The 24,283-nt window shown below is 44.2% G+C and overlaps 1 protein-coding gene across 2 annotated transcripts in view; it reads left to right on the forward strand.

The window, feature by feature from the left end:
• The first annotated feature begins 2,796 nt into the window (after positions 1-2,796).
• The window catches only part of Znf18 (zinc finger protein 18), a 29,762-nt gene continuing 8,275 nt past the window's right edge, over positions 2,797-24,283 (forward strand). For both annotated transcript variants that reach the window (XM_059270925.1, XM_059270926.1), the window contains exons 1-5: positions 2,797-2,900; positions 13,557-14,050; positions 15,136-15,325; positions 15,698-15,789; positions 24,096-24,180. In XM_059270925.1, coding sequence (XP_059126908.1) covers positions 13,658-14,050; positions 15,136-15,325; positions 15,698-15,789; positions 24,096-24,180 — 760 coding nt within the window. In that variant the 5' untranslated portion in view covers positions 2,797-2,900; positions 13,557-13,657. The remainder of the gene's footprint in view (positions 2,901-13,556; positions 14,051-15,135; positions 15,326-15,697; positions 15,790-24,095; positions 24,181-24,283) is intronic.

Below are 24,283 nucleotides of genomic sequence, written 5' to 3' on the forward strand. Positions count from 1 at the left end.
CATACATATGATCTTTACATAGATTATCTGTATGTATAACAACTATATAATTTGTATGCTTATCTATATATACACATATATTTTGCTGGCTTCTTGTTCATATCTGATTCAGTTAGCATTGCCATTGATTCTATTATATGTGTAAAGGACTTGATTATGGATGTACTTCAGGGTCTGGGGATAGAGCTCTATTGGTAGAGTGCTTAATTAAGCATGTACTAAATCCTAGGCTGCAAGCTGGCCACTCAGTGGGTAACGATGCCTGAGTTTGATCCTGGGAACTACATGATGGGTGGAGAGAAATGACTCCCTAAAGTTGCCTTCTGACCTCCATACACAAAGAATTTGTTGGCACAGGTATGTAGCACCAATTCTAATTGGTCTTAATAAAAACCCAGAGCCAGATATCAGGGTAAATGCTGGAAGATCAGAGACAAAGGAACAAGCCACAGCCACCCCTTACCTCACCAACTCCTCAAAAAAGGATTGAGTTCCAGTCTCCTGCCACCTTATATGCCTCCCTCCGCCCAGCCATATTACTTCTTGTGTTCAACCTCTCAAGTGCTAGGATTAAAGGCGTGTGTGCCTCCCAATTACTGGGAGCAAAGGCATGAGACCCCAAGTGCTGGGATTAAAGGTGTGTGCTACCACTGCCTGGCCTCTATGGCTAACTAGTGGCTGGCTTTGCCCTCTGATCTTCAGGCAAGCTTTATTTGTTAGAGCATACACAAATTATCACCACACAGGTACACACGATACATAAATAAATTAGTTAAATATATTAATTAATTAATCAATCAATATTCTGCATTCCAGCTTCAGTACTGCACAAAACTGTAATCCTATCGGTTGGAGGTAGAGGCAGGGGAGTCAGAAGTGAGTTCGAGACTAGCCTGGGCTACAACAACAAACTAGAAAATGTAGTTCTGCCATGTTTACATGTATTATAACTCACATCATTGAACTGACATTACTATGTAGGGAACTTTATAAATTAGATGTGCATTTTACTAGGGTTTAGTTAAAACCAAGTTATATATTTCACAAACCTGTTGAACTAAAAAAAAATGTCCACTTGTCTGTCTCAATAGGTTCAGAACAAGCAAAAATATTGTTGTTTTGTTTTTGAGACAGGATCCCATGTAGCCAAGGCTGGCCTTGAACTCACTTGTTCCAGGAGAAGGATCTCCCCTTTCATCATAATGTTTCCCAAGTCCACTCAACACAGGAGCCAACTGAGTCCATTATATTTGGTCACAGGGAAGCCAGATTGCCTACATACTAGAAATGCACTCTATCTCCTAGTAGTACTCCCCTTCTCCCTTGTCAAATGCTCATTTGTAGGAACTGTTTGTTGCTGTGGTCCAGGGCTCAGACCTCATACCTCTTTATTTTCACTCATTGTCTCAGGGCTTAGACATTTGCTATTTCCTATGCCTGGAAAACTTCCCCTGCACACAAGACTTGCTCCTTAACTTCGGGTCTGAATTCAAGGTTGTTTTATCTGTTAATCCTTCCCTAATCACCCTACATAAACTGCAGCCCAACTCTAATACCATTCATCTTACCTAATTTTCTCCACTCATCATTATTCAACCTTCTTATTACCTGTGCATTTATTTATTCATTGTTCACCTTTCTTCACAAAATAGTCTTGTAAATGCCAGAGCATTGCATGTATAGTTCGCTGCTATATCTTTAGCTAATGGTATAGCATTGGGCATAGATGAGGCAGCTGGGAAAAATTTATGAAGTAAATGAAAATGGATGGTATTCTTCTATTACGTCCTCAGCTAAGTTGGATATTTTTTTATTCTTAAAACGTGTTTTGGTTGGTCTGTTCAAAAGTGCCATGCCTCTTCCCAATTGCCAGCTTAAAAAATTAAATTGCTAAAAGGATATTTTTATTAGAACTGTCAACTTGAGGTTTGTGGACTCCAAGGCTGCCTCTCTTCGCTCCCTGAATTTCAGAACGAAACGTTTCCCGTGGGAAAAAGCCTCAGCTCCCATCAGATTTTCATAGGTGCCTTGCGCAATTCAAAGTTTTGAGTTACTCTGATCTTCCTTGAATATTGTTCAACTAAAGCCCAACGCGTTTAACAGGAACCTTATCAAGGTCCCGACCAAGCCACCCAATCTTGGAAGCGAAGTTCCTCGGAATAAAAAAAAAAAAAAAATAATAAAAATAACCCGCAGGGCGGGTCTCCCCCTAAAAGTCTGATCAGTCAGCCCAGCTGTCCTCGGGAACTGTGACAGACACTTCCGCCTCAGCCAGGCTGGTAACCTGTCAACCGCTCATGTCTCTTGACGTCTGAATTAACTTTAACCAGTGTTGTGAAATGCTTTCTCACTAACTACGATCCTTTCAGAGCCAAGGGCTCTGAGAACACGCTCAGTTTTTCAGGCGTGTGAACATACCATGCTCCCCTCGCCCCCGCCTTGTTTCTTGGGAGATGTCAACCCTTCTAACCATGGGGCAGGGAGAGGATACCTCTCTATATCGTTGCTGTCCAGTACATCAGCTACTCAATACTGAACTCCCGGATTTGGACGGGAGGCTCAGTCAACCCTCTTTAGTGTCACGAGGTGACAGCCATGGCCCAGCGCAGGACGGCCAGAAAATGGACGAAAAGGCTGTGGCCGCTATGTGGGTTAGAATGGAGGTCCGGCCGGGACGTTTAGTGGTCGGAACCACCCGCTCGCAGCCCTAGCTGGGGGAGGCACAGGCCCCAGGCGATGAGCTGCGGCGCTTCTCGGGAGCCAATGGGAAAGCCGGCCTCAGGACGCCCCTCACACGCCCCGCCCCTTGCTCCGCCCCGGCGCCGCGCGTCACCAGGGCCGCGGAGGCGCGCAGCTGTCCAGCTTCCGGAAGTGCTCCAGAACGGGTGGCTCCGGCAGAGGTAAGCGGCTGAGTTGGGCTGGCGGGTGGAGTCGCCGACCCCCGGGGTCAAGCCTGCTGTCGCTCCAGCTTGCTAACTGTCGGGAGCGAGCTGCGGCGGAGACTGCGGTCTCGGCCCCCCTCCGGTAGCGCTCGCTGGCAACAGGCGCGTGCGGGGGAGGGGACTGGGGCGGAACGGAAAGTGTGCTCTTCCGGGTTGCCCGCCCCAGGAGAGGGGTTCGGACGGTGAGACTCGGGGCTCAGGTTGCAAGGCTGGGTGGCCAGCCGCTTGTTACCCCGCCCTCAGTGACAACTCCAGACGCACCCTGCAAATGCCCAAAAGTCTGCCCTAGTGCTTCCTGGGCTTACTCTGCTGTTGCTTGGGAGCCATGGAGGAACCAGATCTGTAAACTTTTAATACTTACCGTACGGGGCGGTCAGGAAGGTCACTTACAGCACGAGCAGAGCCTACAGTGAGCTGATAAACAAAGCTACCTACGTGCGTGTAACTTGCTTGTGTATAAGAGAATGCTGACCTAGATGCGCATTTCATTTCGGTTTGTAAAAGCATCAGTAATAACTGATGATCGTTGAGTTCCTTCTGTGAAGAGAATTAAATCCTCATTTGGGTAAAACCTTGTAAGTCTATCTATAAAGTAATTTAATTTTGAGTAAATGGACGTCTTGCCATAAATGCTTGGGGGTAGCTAGCAGTTGGCCTTTACTGCACGGACCAAGTAGTATTAGTTGCGTAAGATTTAAATACGTAAGATTTAGTGCTAATGTTTTCTGAATATTCTCCAAAATAGTTTCAAGAACTAAGTGTGACTAAGGTTATAGGTGGAAATTTTGCCAAGTGAAATTCTGCTATTTTGTAAAACCCAGGAAATAAGTTCATTTAGATAGCGAAGGATTTTTGTATAGATATTCACTTCCAAAACAGACTTCTTTCTAAGTTTTCCCTCTAAACTAGTGGTTCTCAACTTTCCTAATGCTGCGCGACCCTTTAATACAGGTCCTCACGTTGCGGTGACCCCCAACCATAAAATTACTTTGGTGCTAATTCATAATTGTAATTTTACTACTGCTGAGAACCACTACTCTAAGCTCAGAAAGTTTGGTTTACTGTGATTTCATGATCATTTTGTGTGAAAATATCTTTTAATTTCCATTGTGATGTCTTTTGACTACTAATCATTGCTATGACAGACCTGACCATGTTGTTTTGGGAGGATTATGGAGAGACTTTGGAACTTTGGGCTAGAAAAGCCATGGAGTGTTCAAAGCTTGGTGAGTTGTTCTGTGGGAGCTTGGAACATAAGAGTTTTGAGAAAAATGCAGATGGTAGAGGCTTAGCCAGTAAAGTCCTAGAGGGAAGTTTGAGAGTAAGTTAAAGACTGTATCAAGTCTGTTGCATATTTTCAGTTAAAAATCTGTGGTTCTGGTTACCTGGGGCTGAAGCATCAGCTGTGGTTAAAAAGAGAACAGAACCACTAAAGTGGTGATTCATAACCTGTGGGTCGCGACCCCAGGGTCGAATAACCCTTTCACAGGGGTCGCTATCAGATATCTTGTGTATTAGATACTTACGATTTATAACAGTAGCAAAAATACAGCTATGAAGTAGCAACAAAAATAATTTTATGGTTGGGGGTCACCACAACATGAGGAACTGTATTAAAGGGTCTTAGCATTAGGAAGGTTGAGAACCACTGCCCTAAAGTAAAACCTTTGCTTTTCTTGGACAATTGATGCTGGTCAGCTATAGCTAATAAATTGGTGGTGGTTAAGAAGAGAACAGTATCACTGATGTGCAATGTTCTGGGGAAGTGTTTTCTCAGGGTCAGCACACAGAAGCTGTGTTCAGAGGTGGCCAGGCTTCTGTCTTGTGCTGGCAGCTGAACTTGGTAGTACTAAGAATCATCCACGTAGTGCTGATTTTGAAGGCATGAAAGGGTCAGGAAAAGCAGCTGAGGTTTGGCACTGTGAGAGGCCTGGATAGGCCCTTGGAGAAGGTGCAGCTCCAGTAGCCCTTGAAGCCCCAGAATTGAAGGGGTCATGGAGAGAAGTTGAGGCTTGGCACCATGAAGAGAGTCTTGGAGAGGCTACTCGATTTTACAGGAGCCCATAGTTGAGAGGCTTTGAACTTTTAAGCAATTTTGGATGATGATGATGATGATGATGATGATGATGATGATGATGATTATCGAGACAGTGTTTCTTTGAGTAGTCCTGGCTGTCCTGGAACTCGCTCTGTAGACCAAACTGGACTCGAGCTCACAGAGATCCACCTCCCTCTGCCTCCTGAGTGCTGGAATTAAAGGCATCCCCACCACCGTCCAGCTTGAGATTTTGAAGTTTTTATGAAGACTTTGGATTTTAAAGGAGACTGAATATTTTAAAGAGACTAGATTTTTTTTTTGTTTGTTTGATTTTTTTTTTGTTGTTGTGTTGCAAGTCTTTCTCTGTTACACCAGCCAACTCCCAAATAACCACACAGAGACTTATTAATTATGAAAGCTCAGCCAATAGCTTAGGCTTGTTTTTAGCTAGCTTTTCTAACTTAAATTAACTTATAGCTTTTAATCTACATTCTTTTATGTGGCTCTTTTGGAGCATGTATTAGTGATTTTGAGGATCAGTTATCTTTTGAGGGATGTTGCTGTTTGTTGGAGCAGGTAGTGTACTTACTCTAGGCTTTAATTTATGCTTTGGTGGAGCAAATCTTTGGAAGGAGCAAGGTGCTTCCCCACAGCTTTCCAAGTTGATGAAATGAAACTACTGCCTGTGGATCTGGTAGCAACTTGCTTTTAAGTTTGGTTAGGGCAGGTGAAAGTGGGCCTTACTGGACTCTGTCCTTGTCACTCTTAACACATGGCCTTCCTCCTGTCTTTAGATGTCTTTTCAGCCTGCATGATTAAAAATTCAGTGCCTCATTCCTGACTGGCCCTTTGTGTGTGTTCTACTCTTTGTTAAACCTTGGTGTTTCATCCTGGTGATTGGCAGTCTCAAGCCTATACCAGGGCCGAGGGGGACACCCCATATAGACATCTGTCCCCAACCCCCATCCCCCAAGTCCCTCCCTGCCTTGTTCTTCAGAATCCAGTCACTCCAACGGCTTTCAGTTCTGTTTTTGTTGCCTCAGCTTTTGAGACCATTGTGCATCACTTGAACTTGAGCTTCCTGCACTGTGGCTGCAAACTTGTCCTCACATAACCAGCACTATGGTCTTGGGCTTACCTCAGAAATTTCTCTCAGGACTGCATTCTCAACCACTGTGTGGAGTGCTTAAAACTAACTGCCTGTCTTACATGCTTTCTCTAGCTTGGGAGCTGTTTAGTTGTCTAACTAGTCTATATTATCACTTATTTTTCCAGGGCCAGAAATGGAATTCCCCAAATATGTATTTTTTTACTTCAGTGCCACTGAGTGCTGTAAGGGTTAAAGGGCCAGCCAAATAAACCCACCCTGGCCCTGAAACCAGAGCTAGTGAAAGAAACCCACCCTGGCCCAGAAACCAGAGCCAGTGAAAGAAACACACCCTGGCCCTGAAACCAGAGTCAGTGAAAGAAACACACTTTGGCCCTGAAACCAGAGCCAACTTTAGTTGGCCCCTGACCAACTAAACCAACCAATCCCTGAGCAGAAAATCTCCCTGGGAAAAACTCCACCCTTAAAAAGCCCTGTATAAGCCCCTCTGCCTGTTCAGTTATGGGCTGTCCTTCTCCACCCTGGCAGAGGCAGCCACTCTCCTGGATTCCTTCTTCCTGTAGGGAAAAGGGGCTGGTTAAAGAAACCCACCCTGACCCTGCAGCCCAGAACCAGTGAAAGAAACACAGCCTACATCTGGGACCTGAGCCAGAGAAAGAAACCCTTTATCCCTGAACCCAGAACCAAGTAAACATGCCCTGATTCTGAGACCAGTGCCAAAGAAACACTCTTTGTCCCTAGATTCAGAGCCAGTGAAAGAAATATGTTCTGGCCTTAGACTTAGAGCTAAAAAGCTAAGAAAGGCCAATGAAAGAAACACAGTTTGGTTCTAAAATCAGGGCCATCTCTGCCCCTGAATCAACTGACCAGTAAAACCAACTAATCATAGAGCAGGAAATCAAGCACCCTGACCCTGAAGCCCAGAACCAGGGAAAGAAACACACCTTGGATCTGGGGCCTGAGCCAGAAAAAGAAACACTTTATCCCTGAACCCAGAACCGAAGAAACATGTCCTGACTCGGAGACTAGTGCCAAAGAAACACTTTTTGTCCCTAGATTCAGAGTCAGTGAAAGAAATGTGCCCTGGCCTTAGACTTAGAGCTCAAAGGCTAAGAAAGGCCAGTGAAAGAAACACAGTTTGGTTCTAAAATCAGGGCCATCTCTGCCCCTAACTCACAAAACTAACCAATTCCTGAGCAGAAAAAAATAACCAATCCCTGGACAGAAAATCTTCTACCTGAAGAAACTCTGCCCCCAAGAGATCCTGTATAAACCACCCTGCCTGTTCAGTTGGGGGCTGTTCTTTCCAACCCTGGTAGAGGTAGCCACTTACCTGAACTCCTTCACAAATAAATCTTTCTCAAAAGAGTTTTGGGTGTGAAGATCTTCATTCGCAGGTGCAGAGAAGAACCTTGCTAAGCCATCCCTTAGTGGACTGAGCAGAAAAATCCTTGCAGAGACATCCCTTAGGAGGCTGAGCAAGGGGGAGCTGAACAGAAGAACCTTGCTGAGACCTCCCTTAGGGGACTGAGCAAGGTGGAGCAGAAAAAGTAACAACTTTTCTCGCGAGTTGGAGGAGATTGCTACATTTCTGCAGGGGTTTCCACTTTAGCAACATCTGGGCTGGAGAAGAACCAGAGCTTTGTTGGGAAGCCCCCTTAAGTGGGGGCTGAGCAAAGTTCAGCTGTAGTGGCTCTCCAGGAGAGGAGCAGGATTGCTACATCCTTTAGGGAGACTATACCTCACCACACCAGGTATAGCCTGATTCCTGAACAGTCAGGATGCCTTTCCCTCCAGAGCTGAGCTGTCTAGCAGCTCCAGGTATTGCCTGACTCTCTCGAGCAGTCAGGATACCTTTCGCTCCAGAGTTGCGATATTCGCCTACATTTTGGTGACGAAACCTGGGACAGACTCTCTTGGTGCCTGTGCTCTCCCTTGTGGTCTGAGCCACACTAGGACTCTATCCCTTATCTCCAGTCTATCTGCAGTGGAACCAACTTCCAGCTCACCAATCTTTCAGTGTTCCGTCAAATAGCGACAATTAGGTGAGTTCCCCCTTTGGACGATGTGAACATTTCCCTGGGTCTGAGGAAGTGACTGTTGAGTGTCCGGCACCCCTCTAGTACTCTTGGAAGTGGAGTTACCCCCAGTTACGGTCTTTCTACGCAGGCTCTCTTCACCTGACTCCACTCCTCCACCCTTAGAACTGCCATCAGGCAGTTTTAAGTATTAGCATCCCTTCCTGTCTTCCCTTGATTTCCCACAAAAGGAGCCACAAAAGTCTCCCTTTTCTCTGGATGAGTCCCTCCTCCTAGAGCTTGGTTTTCTCTCGCCTTCTCGCTTCTACAGAAGCCCTGGTACCAGGCACCCGAGTCTCTCCACTAGCTTAGCAAGGCTAAGCTTGCTACACTGGACCCCTGTTGAGTTGGGTGATGACCCTCTAAACAGCTTGGTCCCTGAGTCCTCCCTGAGTCCAGCGGACACCGGGGACTACAGGCTGCAGTGACCTTTTCCCTCACCTCTCATCCATGGGAACTCTGCACTCTATATTCTCCCATTCCCCTTTGGGATGCCTCCTAGAAAATCTCAAGCCTTTATACTTGGCGCCTGATTTGAAAGGCCTTAAACTTGTTCGCCTTTGCAATAAAGTTTGTCCTCAGTATCCCTTAGATAACCAATCTAAATGGTCTCATAATGGCCCACTAGATCCCAATATTATTCGGGATCTTTACAACTACTATGAGCAATCGAGGAAATGGAAAGAGACCTTCTATGTTAAAGTTTTCTCTTACCTTCGCTCCAAGTCTTCTTTCTGTGCCTCCTGTTCCCCCACCCAGCTCCTGCTAGTTATGAAGTTAGAACAGGATGAATCTATTTCCTTTGATCCAGCTAATGAGCAATGAGCCTCCCCGTTATAAACCAAACCCCACAGCTCCCTCTTCTCTGGTCCCTTCAGTTTCCCTTCCTCCCTCCTCAGTGACAGGTCGTCCACCAGGTCAACTCTCCCTGGTACCCACTTTCAACTCACCAACAGCCCCTAGTCCTCCCGCTACTCATTCCCACTCTACCTTGGGGCCTCCTGTCCCTCCCCGTTCTAAACCAGCCCCAGTTCTCCATTCGCGAGAGGTTGCCGGGGTGGATGGTTTAGTCAGGGTAAATGTTCCCTTCTTATTATCTGAGCTCTCCCAAGTAGAAAAAGATTAGGGTCCTATACTGCCAATTCTTCCACTTTTATTAAAGAATTCCAGTACATTACCTAATCCTGTGACCATACCTTTCCTTACCAACAATCTCCTCCCAGAAGAGTGTAGGCGAGGCTGGGATCAGGCTAGGGCCTATGCCGACAAACTCCATCAAATGGATAATACTCACCCAGTAGGGGTTAGGGCAGTCCCTGACAGGAGCCTGAATGGGATTACAATACCCCAGGAGACATCCTAGCTAGGAATAGATTTATAACTTGCCTCCTAGCTGGTCTCCACAGGGCTGCCTGTTATGAAGTTAACCTTTGGGTCACCCATCACTGTTCTTTCTCCTCACCACCTGTCATACCTTTTAACTTACAAGGGCCTTCTAACATTATTTCCCTCCCGAGTTCTCTCCCTTCAGGTAGCATTGGTAGAGGACACGACACAGACTTTTTAACCATGTCCACCTCTTAACATTTCAAATCTTTTCCCCCAACAAGTTCTGGCATACTGCCCATCATACTCATGCATCGAGACTTTAGAAGAGTTATTTCCTTATCTTATACATATATAGGAAGGAACACTACCTCAGGCCACTTATACATGCTATACAGATGGCAGTGCCTTCCTATATGAAGGAGTACATGAAGTAGGATATGCTGTTGTTTCAGACACCATAGTGGTCAAAACACGAGCCCTTCCAGCTCACATCACAAATCAGCAGGTTGAATTAATAGCTCTTACTTGTGCCTGTCAATTAGCAAAGGGACAATCCCTAAAACTATATACAGACTACCAGCCTGCCTCTGGTCTCAGAATAAAGAGACCTCACAATCCTGTCAAGACTCAAGCCCCACCCTATTGGATCATGCCCTACTTCTTCTTATACTTCTTCCCACTCACCCATATTGGTATCAAACTCTAAATATGGAGATTTGAGATTCAGGAGACATATGCCCAGAAGGTCAACCAGACCACTCATGTAGTAGAGTCTGGAGATTGCTCATCCACAGGTTGTCAAAAAGAGATACTTATCCCTACAACACCAAAGTCAGGTGCTAGAACACCTGTCCCCTATGCTTGCTTCCTCCATGATCAAACTAAAGATTACTGTAGATGCTAGTCAGAAACCTATGGAGGCTGTCTTTATTGGTCTTGTAAAAGATATCATGCACGTTCAGGAAAACACTCTGCATTTTATGAAGAACGAGGAATCTTTTACATCCTGACTAAGGACTCATGGCACCCCATATGGGAAATGGGAGTCATTGGAAAGCTTTCCTATAGCATTTATCAAACCCATCCACCAGATATGCTCAAAATACTGAGGGTACACATTCCACTCTCTCAACTCCTAGGTATAGACACAGTAGAAGAAGTGGTCCAAAGCTCCTCAAAGGCTCTTACACCCTTAATGTCACTCTTTTTTGATGATGTTGATTCTACCTCCCTGTCACATCTCTTGTTTCAGACCCTAACTACTACATATCAGTTACTGAATAATGCTCAGTCTGACCACTTTGGAGAATGCTGGTTGTGTGTCCCTCCAGGGTCACAATGTCATCCACTATTTGTGGCCTCACCCATTGTCCTGTTAGAGTCTCTCACCTTACCACTTGTTAATTGCTCCAAGCCAAATGTCACTATTGCCCCTTATCTTTCTCACATTCCTCTCTTTGGCATTACAGACTGCTTTAACTCCTCAGGAACATACTTTGTGGGTATTCTGGATTCTGCAGACTGCAATAATACCATTACCCTTGGTACTGTCACCCAGCCCCTATGTCCAAATATTCAACAATGCCTTTATTCTCTGTGATATCACTGCTTACCTGCTAGGTGGTCTGGGACTTGTGCCTTGGTATTCCTGTTTCCTAAATTAGGGGTGGTACCTGGTGAAGAACCCTTGCCAATTCCCATTGCCAACTTCATAGCAGCACGGCATGACAAACGAGCAATCCAAGTAAATCTCTTTCTTAAAAGAGTTTTGGGTGAAGATCTTTCACTAGTGAGGAGCAGAGTCTCTGCTAGTAAGCTCCCTTGGGAGCAGAGCGGAGCAGAAGAAGAAACCCATACTTCTGCTGGGAAACTCCCTTGGGAGGTGGGGGCAGAGCAGAAGTAACAAATTTTAGCTGGAGCCATAGCAGATTGCTACATATCTGGAGTTTCCCCTTTTCACTGAAGAAGAAGAAGTAACATCTTGGGCTAGAGCTGAGAAGAAATGGATACCTCTGCTGGGACATTCCCCTAGGGGAGCAGAGCAGAAGAAGGAATGGATGTTTTTGCTGGGAAGCTCCTTTGGGGTGGGGTGGGGGGCAGAGCAGAGCTCAGCTTTAATGGCTCTCTCTTTGAAGGGAACAGGATTGCTATATCCTGTGGGGAGACCATCCCCCACCACACCCCAGCTTCAGGTATAGCCTGACTTCCGGACAAGTCAGGGTACCTTTCTCCTCACAGGTGTAGGTACCCAGGACACCTCCCTTCACAGTTGTAGATATAGCCTGACCTCCCGACAAATCGGGATACCTTTCACTCTAGAGTTGTAGGTATCCAGGATACCTCCCTTCACAACTGTAGGTATAGCCTAACTTCCTGAAAAGTCAGGATACCTTTCCCTCCAGAGCTGTAACACTTGCAAGTACTACCTGAATATATAAATGAAATGTATAGGCTCTTTAAAACACCAAAAACAAAAAAAATAAAACCCATAAATTTAGTGAGGTCCACATGAAAAACATATGGCATCAAGTTGTTCTTACCTGTCCTTTTTTGCCCCCTTGAAAAAAATGGCTTTGGTTGGATTTTGAATGTTACACTTATCTTTCCTTTCCTCCCTTAGTCCCTCCTTTCCATTCTTTTCTCCTCCTTTCCACCTCCTTTCAGTCCTCCTCCCTCTTGTCCTTTTTGAAATTTAATTTAATTTGTTGTTATTGTATATGAATATGTATTGTATATGGTGTGTGTGCATGCGCCCCATTAGTGATACAGAGAAATGGTGGCCGTTCGCACCTTTTTCATGACATTTTAAGGGTCAGGCCAGTGACCCACAGTTATGAGCACCTGCAATAAAGTCAGCTATTAGAGTAAATGACCCTTTGAAAACACTTAAACTTTGTCATTTAGTGTTCCCCTTTTCACCGCTTCATTTGCTGCCTTCTAAATCCTGATGCTGTGTTAGCTAACTCTGTGTCACTGTAACGAAATACCTGAGATAACAAGTTATAAGAAGGAGAGGTTTATTTTGGCTTACAGTTGAAACTGCAGGCGGTGGTCTGTGGTCTCTTGGCCCCATTGTTTTAGCCCTGTGGTAAGGTGGTGTGCTGAGACAGTACATGGTGGAGGAGACCTGTGCATCTTATGGGAACATATGATCCTTTCAGTATTAGCCTAGATTCCTAGGGTACTGTAGCTCTTGTCTAGCTTTATTGATTTATATTTATTTTGAGATAGAGTCTCATGTATCTCAGGTTGGTCTTGAACTCATTGTAACTGAGGATGGCCTTGAACTACTGAGCTTCTAGTTTCTACCTCCTAAGTACTGGTATTGCAGTCATGAGTCACTCTGCCAGGTTACAGATGCTATGGATTGAACCTCAGACTTTGCTCATGCTAGGTTGGCACTCTACTCACTGAGCTGCCTCCCCAGCCCTGAACAGCATTATGTGTTAGCCTACAAGTATATAGGTACAGAGATACAGAAGTATGTGTTTACTTGGAAACAGTGAACATGATTTCCTGTGTGCACTTCCTTGAAAACGTAAACTGTCATGTATGTGTGGATACGCATGCACATAGTACGATGCATGTATGGAGGTCAGAGGACAACTTTTGGGAGTGGCTCTCTCCTCCATGGGCTCTGGGGATCAAACTCAGTTTGTCAGCTTGCACAGCAAGTGCGTTACCTGCTGAGCCACCAGGCCAGCCTCTTGTTTTCCTCTTTTGGAATAGAGTCTGGCTACATAGCCAAGGTATACCTTGAACTTATTATAAGGCCAGGTTGGCCCCAAATTCTCCATCTTCTTGCCTCCACCTCCTAAGTCCTAAGATTACAGGTGCGTACCGCCATGCCTGGTCTATTCCATTCTTCTATAGAGTCTCTAGACACTTGAAGACGAATGAAAAATATAAATATGGGCAGGATGAATGTGTAGTTCGCTTTGTAGCTTCGAGTTTACGGTGTCTCAAAATCGAATCGTATACACATTGAACAGTCAGAGCCTGCAGGCCTTTCAGGAGTCACACACGTATGTTGTTCCTGACCACGTGTTGTTGTTGTACAGCACTGGCTCTCATTCTCCAGCATCCCTAGAAGACGCAGTGCTCTTCAGAGACAGCTCTGTCCTGGAAGCCCCTCACCTAAAAGGCCCCGTGAAGTCAGACAATGCCTGTTGACTTGGGGCAGGCCCTGGGCCTGCTGCCTTCTCTGGCCAAGACCAAAGCGGAAGACACCACATTCTCTGGATCAGATGCTACCCAGCCAAGAGAGCTCACCAACTCTGAGACTGCTCGCCAGCTTTTCAGGCAGTTTCGTTACCAAGTGATGTCTGGGCCCCAGGAGACCCTGAGACAACTTCGGAAGCTCTGTTTCCAGTGGCTGCGGCCAGAGGTTCACACCAAAGAGCAGATCCTGGAGATCCTCATGCTGGAACAGTTTCTGACCATTCTTCCTGGGGAGATCCAGATGTGGGTGAGGGAACAGTGTCCAGGCAGTGGAGAAGAGGCAGTGACCCTCGTGGAAAGCTTGAAGGGAGATCCTCGGAGACTATGGCAGTGGGTAAGCATAGTATCTTGTCTGTGAGTTAAGCCCAGGTTCCTCTGGAGCTTCTCTGCTCATTGTCTTTTCTTCTTTTTTTTCCTGATAGTTCTTCTAACTGCAAATATGTAGGGTTTCCAAACCAATAACCAGTCCATGGATTCTCTGATACAAACCGAGCATTAGCAAGTCAGTCCAGTTCTGACACCTGTCTATACAGGTCCAGAGCCTGGCTGCACAGCTGCTCTTGCACTTCAGATGCCACTCACAAATGCCACAGAGCAGATGTCTTAACAAACTGGCTGTCAGATTTGATGATTAGAGACTACAGGACTCAGGAAAGTGATGTCATTACTGTTAGCAGTTTATTGTGTGGAGTAAAACTCAGGAGCAAACAAGTCCTCTCCCAGGGTGCCACCCCATCAGAACCTCGGTGAGTTCACCAGCTGGCAGCTCTAGAAACCCCACTGTTTAGACATTTGTCCGGGGGTTTCACCGTTCTAGCACAGTTGCTTAACTCATTTGCCATCAGTGGTTCGATGTTCCTGGTTCCTCTACCTTGGGGGTGGGGTCCTCTGAAAGTCTTAAGCCTAGAATCCCATGGTGTGCTCACGTGGCAACCAGGCCCCATCCTGAAGCTATTTAAGGGCCACCAAGAGCTGGCTTCCCAGCATGGCCTCCGAGGTGGGTGAAAAGTCTGCATTAGGCCTAATGGAAAATTCCTGTGCTGAAACAACAAGGGTTCAGGGAGTTCTCAGAACAGAAAACAGAGACTACAGTATGTGCTGCTTATATTAAATCTGGGTCTCCTCATATCTTACTTAGTTTTGTGACTTAGACGTCTCCCCACACCACCTAAGAAATTTCTGTTTACTAAACAGTGGCCTTGAGTTTTAATCACTGGAGAACATATTAGTGGTATGAGTTGAAGGTCTCCCAGACCTGGTTCAGGCCTCAGCTTCTGGGTTAAGAAGGGGTTTTCTCCTTTCTTTGCCCTATGGCCATAAGATTATCTGACTCATGGTCTGTTGTAGAAGGCCAGTTCCACTAACTGTCAGCAACCTCAACTCTGTATCCTTTTCTAATTAACACTGTTTGGTGTCCAGATTGGCATCCAAGTTCTAGGACAAGAGATCTCGTCCGAGAAGGCGAACTCAGCACACTGCCAAGGCAGTGAGCTGGATCCCAGACTGGAAGTGGTGCCTCCGGACCTGCCCCTTCAGAATTCACCCTCAGCTCCTGCAGAGCTGCTGAGCCATGGTGTGAAGGAGGAATCAGACATGGAGCCAGAGTTAGGTGAGGGGCAGTTATCCTTTGTGCTACGTGGTACTCTCTGGGAGAAATTTGGGGCATTGTGGTTAGTAGGGTTAAGTGTACGCTGAAACTATATAATGTCCCTAGAAAGTGTGGAAATGACCTAGGTCTGTATTTTAAACCATTCTGTGGTTGGGCCACACCATTTGGGTTTTGGTTCTTTGGAGGGAGCTGGGAGAAATGTGGGTGAAACTGTTTGGAAGTTTGGAGGGGGTTATAGTTGTTAGGAGGTAAATACAAGCCTTTGAATTCAATTGACACCACAAATTGTTAGAATTTGTGAAGAATTCATGGTGCCCCTTGGGAAGTGGTTAAGGGAACATCTTCATTCTGAAAGCCTGTTCTTTGCCACAGCTCTGGCTGCTTCCCAACTTCCAACCAGACCAGAGGAGAGGCCTGTCAGAGACCAGGACATGGGAACAGCATTTCTCCCAGCAGTACATCAGGTGAGCTGGGTCCTCTGCCTTTCTTCCCTAGTTCAGGATCGATGTGGCCACAGACTCAGAAGAGGAGACTGAGGAGATGAGGCTCGGTCCACACACACTGCAGCTGTTATGCAGCCATGCCCCGAGTTGAGTCCCTGCATCGCTAGTCAGTCATCTTGACTGATGGGATCTGGCCTCTGGGAAAAGGTGCAAGTTGCTGGGAAGTCTTTGCCCAAATATGGTAGTTTCTGATTATTATTGTTATTATTATTACTACTACTACTGCTACTGCTGCTGCTACTACTTTGAACCTATGCTATGAAAGGGCTTTTCCTTTCCTAGTATGAGATACCCACACAGGGGTTTGTTAGAAACTTGGAATGGTTATTTCTCATGTGTGACAAGTCAGTCTTTTCCTCTCTAACATCATGGGAGTATTGATGATAGACTGCACATACTCAAACTATATAGTTTGGTAAGTTTTGATGTACATATGCAGCCCTAAAACACAAGCACAATCAAGAATACATCTCTATCCCATTCAAGTTGCCTTTTAATTTAAAAAATTAAAAAACATTTTTTTTTTTTTTATGTGTATGGATGTTTTGCCTGGTGTGTGCCAGGTGCATACCTGGTGCCCAAGGAGGCCAGAAGAGGGCAGATTCCCTAGGAGCTCTAGTTACAGATGGCTGTGAGCCACCATGTGGATTCTGGGAATTGAACCCAGGTCCTAGGGAAGAGTATCTAGTGCTCTTAATGGCTGTGCTATCTGTCCAGCCACTCTTACTTGAATTTTTGTCTCTTGTCATTTTTTTGTACCCCAGGCATTCTGAGATACCTACTAACTACCTTCTGTTAGCACACATTTGTTCATATTTTCTAGAATTTTATGTAAAATGGAACTTTACCAAAAATTCATCTTCCTTTTCCTTGCATGTAATGTATTATTTCCTGGGTTTTTTTGTTTGTTTACTTGTTTTGTTTTTAATGTTTTCTCACTGGTTTTGTGTTGTCCATTCCAGGGGTGGCACCCAGGTCTTCATGCATGCTCAGTGACATCTACTGCTGAGTTTTATCTTGAGAAGTTGCTGGGTATCTTTGTTTTTTTTTATAAATATTCTTGGGCTTTGATCGGGGATGCAATTATTTGGACAAAGTTTGTTTTAGTTTGGCCAGATTTTTTTCTTTCCTCTGTGTGTGTGTGTGTGTGTGTGTGTGTGTGTGTGTGTGTGTGTGATTTCATAGACCCTGGTGGAGATCTGAAACTATGGATAACACTGCACACCCTGTACATAGACTGGGGCTTTCCTATCCCATCAGTCCCCTGATAAAGATTAATTTGTAAGTTATGAAAGGTAAGAGATTAACATTTACTTCTAATAATGGAATAATTATAACGGCACACTGTAATGAGAGTTACCCGAGTATGGTTTCCTGTGTCACCGTGTCTTACCATGTAACAGTGTACTCACCCTTTGTGCTGATGTCAGATGACACAGGCCTGTGTGACGACATGGAGTGAGGTGGACGATAGTGCTGTCACCCACTCTGGCCATAACTTCACAGTTCATAGTGTAACAGCAAAACTTCTGTAGTCAGACTTTTCTTTGGGCCATTAGCTCACAAATAAGACATGGAGACTTATTAATTATGAAAGCTTGGCCTTTAGCTTAGGCTTGTCTCAACTAGTTCTTAACTTAAATGAACCCATTTATATTAATCTATGTCCTGCCACATGGCATTAGCTTTCTTCCATCTTGCATCTCCTGTTTCCTCTGCGTCTAGCTGGTGATCCTGCCTTTCTTCTTCCCAGAGTCCCCTCTGTTCTTGGAAGTCTCACCTAACCTTCTCCTGCCTAGTTATTGGCCATTCAGCTCTTTATTAAACCAATCAAAAGGCACCTTGGCAAAGACACAAATATTCTACATTTCCCCCATTTTGAAGGGTTTAACTCTAACATAGTAAAACTTTATACACTGAGAACAATTATCAGGTAATAATTACATTTACAATGTCCAATTCATTTGCATTTGGCAAATTCAGAGAAAATACTCCATTATCTATCTTATCTTGGTGAGTCAAAAGTTTTGTACCTAATTCGCTTTCTGTCCTAACTTGTATTACCAACCCAAAACTGTCTTTTCAGACCTCAAAACATTTCTTTAGATAAACAATTTAAGCTTTTATGTGTCTCAACCTTATACATTTTACACCTCGTTTGTGAGTTTCTTTTCTGAATTTGGTAACAAGTAAATCTGTAACTGTAACTATCTAGTCTTCAACCCGATCAGAGACCCGAAAAGGGTAAATATTACCTGAGTAAACAGAAAATGCAGAGCAAGCAACTTCCAAAACTATAGAAACAACAGAGACATCTGGCTGCCTGGACAGTCACTCAAGTTTCCTCTGCAATGTTGGGGCATCCATCTTCTGCCTACAGGCCTAGAATATCTGACAGAGTTTTCCGTGAAGCAGGAAATTTGAAGGTCTGTCCTACCTTGTCTTGGCAAAGTTTAGCAGTCATCTTTTGTGTCCTGCTTTTCCAAATTGGACAACATACTGTCAGCAGTTGAGGCAAGGGCAGTGTCTTGCCCAGTGGCTAACTTTGCCACAATGAAAGCAAATTCCGTATGGAGGTTCTTCATTTCCCATCATCCTCTTTTGAAGTATATTGGTGCTGCCAGGAGCAGACATGTCTCACTGTTATGAAAAGCCTTGTGTTATTAAAACATCTTAAATGCCATATTCTGTAGGTCTCTAAAGTGTTTGAAGACCACCTATCTATCTAAAACATATGACCTTAAAAACATACCTAACATGGCTACAAATTTGATTGTTACATGACTAACTACAACCTGTGTTTATTAATTATCCTAAACAGTTTGTAATAATGGCTTTCAAATGTCATAATAGCTTTCAAGGACTAGAACTTTACATTACATTTTTAAATGGGTTGTATAGGTACAATATCTTAAACAAGAGTAGAAACTTATATATATACTATATATAACAAAAGTAGCCTTAAATTTGTATCAATATACTATATCCTCCCTTTCTTTTCAGAAAGAAATCCAACCTCCTTTGTTATTTTTTTACCATGATGAGTAACAGCTTGCAACTCCCCCCCGCCCCCCAAAAAAGTGATGAACAACCACTGTATGAGCAGAAACCATACAGTGCACCTCTTGGGAATGTGGGCATAATGTTCTCTAGTCTGCTTTCTGTTGTCTGGGGGCAGGAGAATCTTTAGGGTATCCTGAGAAAATTGAGATAATGGTCAAGTCCTGGGGAAACTAGCTGTAACATATGTTGTCCAGACTTTATGTAATGGGAACATGCGGGGCTTATCTGAAGCCCTGGCTGGAGTAGTACATGAGGCTGATCCATCTGAGTTAGCAGCTTTGAAGCTGTTCTGGATGCAGAATTTTGAGGAAACTGTAGTAGAGGCATTTTGAGTCTGGATCACCTGGGCTACTTGTCTTCTTTATTGGTGTCTGATCCTTTTTTTCAGAAAACATGAAGTTGTAAAGGTAACATATATATCTGTATTAACACAGGTATGGAATGTGTGGTGTGCACAAATCAGCTAAAGATGATTTTTTGTTTTATGTTTGAGCAGGTAAAAGACATCTGTTAACTTTATGTCTGTTTGGACTCTACAACCAAACTTCTATACATGCCATATGAAAGAATGGCATGTAATAATAAGTCATGAGGATTCTGTAGCCAACAAGATTGATCATGTTTCAACCAGTCTCAGAGCTGTTCCCTTGTAGAGGGATCAGCATACATGTCACCTGTCCTGTAGTTTTTCCTGCCTTCCTCCCTCAAGTCTGCAGCCAAAATCTTTAGGAGATCTTCCCTGGTCAAATATGATCTTTATTAATTTTGAAGGAATCCATAACTTTTTATTTCCTGTGGAAGCAAAAGCATCCCTAAAGTGTACAAGCTAGCAATTCAGCAGTTCCTTCCACAATCTAATGTCCCTCAGCAGCTGCCGTTCGTTCATCAGCATTAAAAAATTCAAAGTCAACAAAGCAACATACAGGATCCCGGGCGCCCTGTGTATTTCCCATTCTTACATGGATTTTTTTTTTTTTATATTACTTTACTCTTTCTTTAAAGACTTTATTTTATTATTTTTAAGCTATTTATTTTTATGACTGTCTGTCTCCATTTTTTTTTTTCTTTCTTTAGCACCTAAGCACATTGTAACCTGTTCAGAGGTTTTCTTGGCCTGGACCTGACTGCTTTTTTTTTTTTTTTTTCCCTGAGTCTGTATTCTCTAACCACGTAGCCAAAGCTTAAAAACTGTTAGGGTGGCTAGGCACTCTGCTGTGGCTGGCTCTGCCCGCCTTGGTTTCCTGAGAGTCTAGCCTCATCCTGATAGCCTCATACTTGCCCCATCTCTGAGAATGTATTGTATCCACCTGCAGCAGGCATGTGTACCCAGTGCTGGCTGCTCCAGTGCTCAGCTGCACAGCAGAGCCTCTTAAAAGAGCTGTACCTCCCTGTGCCAAGCCTACTCAAGAGACCAAGGTCACCAGGAAGCTCCTTCCCACCTCTTCCTGCCTAGCTACTGACCATTCAGCCCTTTATTAGACCAATCAGAAGACGCCTTGGCAAAGACACATCTTCACAGTGAAGACGAATACTTCGCAACATTACTAGCATTCATTTTTCTTTCTTTTTCACCATCTTATGGGGAGAAGACTCCCTCTTACTACAGGTCTCAGCAGCCTCTGTGTATGGCTTTTTTTTCTTATTGAGTAGAGACTGTTTTAATATTCCACCCAGTAAGTACTTCATGGCTCCTCTCTAGCATGCCAACCATCTTTTGCACTTCTGTTAAGGGGCCTCTGTGAAGTAAAATAAGGGCCAGTTGAACAACACTGTGATGTTGCAACAGCGAGTCTGAGCAAACAGCTGCCTAATGACAAGTGGGTGGGTAGCATATGCAGGGTGGATACGCTACCAAATCAGTGATTCACAACCTGTCCACAGATGACACACAGCTGCTGGCTGTGGCAGCACACCTGTAATTCTAGCACTTTAAAGAATGAAGGGGGAGAGTTATAGGTTCTAGGCCAACTTAAACTCCATAGTGAGTTTCAGGACAGACTGAATTGTACTGAAGAAGCTGTCTTGAAAAACAACAAACAAGCAGACAAATTATAAGTGAAAGAATAGTGTACAGTTTAAAACCTAGGAATTAATTCTGGAAAGTTCCATTTGATGCTCTCAGTCTGCAGTTGACAATGGGTAACAAACCAGAGATGTGAAAGTGTGGTATGGGAGGATTGCACAGTACTGGAGAAGCCTGCTACTTAGGGCTAAGGTTTGTTTGAAAACTATCTATTAATTCCTTTTTGTTTAGTGGTATTTTCATTCCGTGATATTTAATTTCCGCAATTCTTTGTAAATTCTGCTATTGGCCCCTGTCTGAAGTGTAGCTGATAAAGGTTTTTCTCTCATCCCATGGGCTTTGTGTTCTGCTTGCTTCCTTTGCTGTGCGGGTTTTGATATTCATGTGGTCCATCTGTTGACACTTAGTCCTCTTTGTTACTGCCAGTTCCTGTGCTGTTGGTGTTCTATTCAGAAAGTTCTTGCCTACCCCAATGTCTTGAAGAGTAGTCCCTATGTTTTCTTCTAGAAGTTCAGCATTTAAGGGTTTAAATTAAGGTCTTCTGCCCATTTTTGAGTTGATTTTTGTACAATGTGAAAAGATAAGGATCTAATTTCATTCTTCAGATGGATAACTGGTTTTGCCAACACAATTTGTTGATCAGCTGTCTTTTTTCCAGTGTAACTTTTTGCCTCCATAGTCAAAACTTAAGTGTGTGTAGCTCTGTCATCTTATGTCCAAGTCCTCTATTCTGTGCCTTTGGTCTATCTATTTTTATGACAGTACCAAGCTGTCTTTATCACTTTATCAAAGGATTATTGTTTCTGGAGTATGTAGGGACAGTCCCAGAGAATTGGTTAATATATTTAAAACAGCGCAGATACCAACTATAACCTGTTTTTGATAACTTGAAAGTTCAAAGCTGAGCATGGTGATACTTGCCTGTAATTCTAGCACTCAGAAACCTGAGGCAATGGGATTAGAATTTGAGGCCACTCACAAAATTAAACACTAACCAAATATTCAAAACGCTAATCAGCACTGTTAATCATTGGTAGTTACATATACACAATGCCTGTATTAGGTGATTGGTGATTGTATGCACATAGAGTACCTGTATGAGCCAACTGGTGGCTGCACACATATACAGTGCCTATGTTAGCCGATTGGTACCTATACACATGTACAGTGCCTGTATTAGCTGATGGGTACCTATAAACATGTACAGTGCCTATATTAGCTGATAGGCAATTATACATACAATACAGTGCTTGTATTAGCTGATTGGCAGTCATACCCACATACAGTGCCTGTGTTAACTGACAACCACTTACCAAGCACTAAAGCAAACAAGTCATCCATTTTCTGCCTTAGCAAAACATTTGTATTTAATGGAATCCTTTGAAAATGAAGGGAATTTTAAATAACTCCTTCCTCTAGTCTTGTCTATAAATTAGGAATTTTGCTAATTACATCAGAATACTGAAGGGGTGTGATTACCCCTACACAGAAACTATGAATGGGTAGGACTCCTGCCTACACTGAGTTGAAGGTGGCATAGCTCTTAAGTCCACAAGGTGGTGCTCCTTCCACACAGGAACGTGACTCCCCATCAGCACACTTGCTTGCCTGCCTGTGTCCTCCAGAGTAGGACCTTGGGGTTTCCAAAGGGAAAGGTGATGGCTGCTGGTATCTTGCATCTCTAGTGGGGGTTGCATTCAAGCTTCGGCTTCTTGGCATTCGTGGAGTGCGAGGCTTTCAGCCAGAGCTGCACTGTTGAGCAACCCAATCCCCTGACCTGGGCTGCCTGTTGGCTGAGGGTGACTGCTGGAGCTTTTGGTGCTTGTACTCTTTTGCTTGACACTGCACATAGCTGCAGCTGTTTCGTGTCATGGAGAATGCCCAGTGTCCAGCAAAGCTGGCATTCTGTCAGGTGCTTGTGTGGCGTCCTGTTACCTGCCAGCACCAAAATGAGGGTCTTGTGTGTTCCAACAAAGGACTCTTGCATTCAGCAATGTTTACTCAAACTGGCTGTTTCTAGGAATTTCATTTGTTGAATAGTAACAAAATAATAAGTTCAAGTTAAGTTTTGTATATAAAATATAGTTAGGTATGTATATTGAGAGAACTTTTGAGTGTTCTGATGTTTTTAATACCAAAATATTCTCTTCTCCTCTCCCTCTCCCCCACTCTGAGTATGTTCTAATTTAAGACTCTGGTGTCACTCCTGGAGAGATTCCTGACACTAGATGGCAGACTTGCTTTAGAACTGAGGGTGAGAAGTGCGGTGTCCTGTTGTAACAGTGGTACTACTTGTATTATTTCTTTCAAACCTCCCAACAAATTGTTGAGTTCAGTGCTAACAGCAGGTGAGAACCAAGACTCCAGAAGGTTAAGTTACTTGTTCAAGGTCACCCCACTAGAAAGTGGCCAGTCTGGGACTTGGGGTTCAGTATGTATGACTCCACAGAGTATGCTGCTAGTCACTCTGGGTTGCTATTGGCAGCTTCTCATGGGGAGGCTGAAATTTCAGTTTGAAAGGTGGATGGATGTGGGGTGAGTGGCCTTTCTAGTTTTGGGTCTTAAGCCTGCAGCTGAAGAGAAGAAGAAAGGCTTTGGGTAACAGGGGAACACTTTGTTCAGAAGCACTGAGAATCAGACCAACTTCATGTTAGTCCTTCTGTGAACCATTGAGAGTCCAGATGCAGCTGCACACCTGATGCTTTTAAAGCCACCAGCTTTTGTTGAAGATGAGGTTTTGCAGTTGACTTCATTGTTGACTTTTCCTACCTTTTCAGTCATTTATACTTGCTTTTCCCCACTAATTCCCTTTTCATGTCTTTCTTTTCTCTCTGGACTATCTAGGTTTCCAACAGTGGGGTTAACAGGTCCTCAGTGTCACAAGAGCATCACTGCAGCTCTTGAAAGAGATACGAACAAGGATCAGCCTATGTGGTAGCACTCTTCCCTCCTAAATACATGCAGCATAAAAACCCCCCAAAATGTAAACCCCTAGTGCCTAAACCAGGCAGGAGCTGCTGATGTGAAGCCTGTCATCTTCCCTTTGGTTTTCTGTTCTCCACTTGTGTTCCTGTGAGTTCTTAGGTCTCCTGTTGACCAGAGTCTGTGGCACATTCCTTCCTCTCAGCAGTTCTGTGCTGCCTTCATTGGAATGATACTTTGTTTTTGTTTTTTTTTCTAGGAGCAGTGGAGAAACCTGGATACCACTCAGAAAGAACAGTACTGGGATTTCATGCTGGAGACCTATGGGAAAATGGTCTCAGGAGGTGAGGGCATGGGCCCACTTGATAGGAGGAGATGAAAAGAGTGGGAAAGTATTAGGTATTTTCTGTGCATTTCTAGAGACCTGCTCAGGGTTGGTGGGTGAAG

Source organism: Peromyscus eremicus, chromosome 8a (genome assembly GCF_949786415.1).
Source record: "Peromyscus eremicus chromosome 8a, PerEre_H2_v1, whole genome shotgun sequence".
In the NCBI taxonomy this organism is placed as follows: Eukaryota; Metazoa; Chordata; class Mammalia; order Rodentia; family Cricetidae; genus Peromyscus; species Peromyscus eremicus.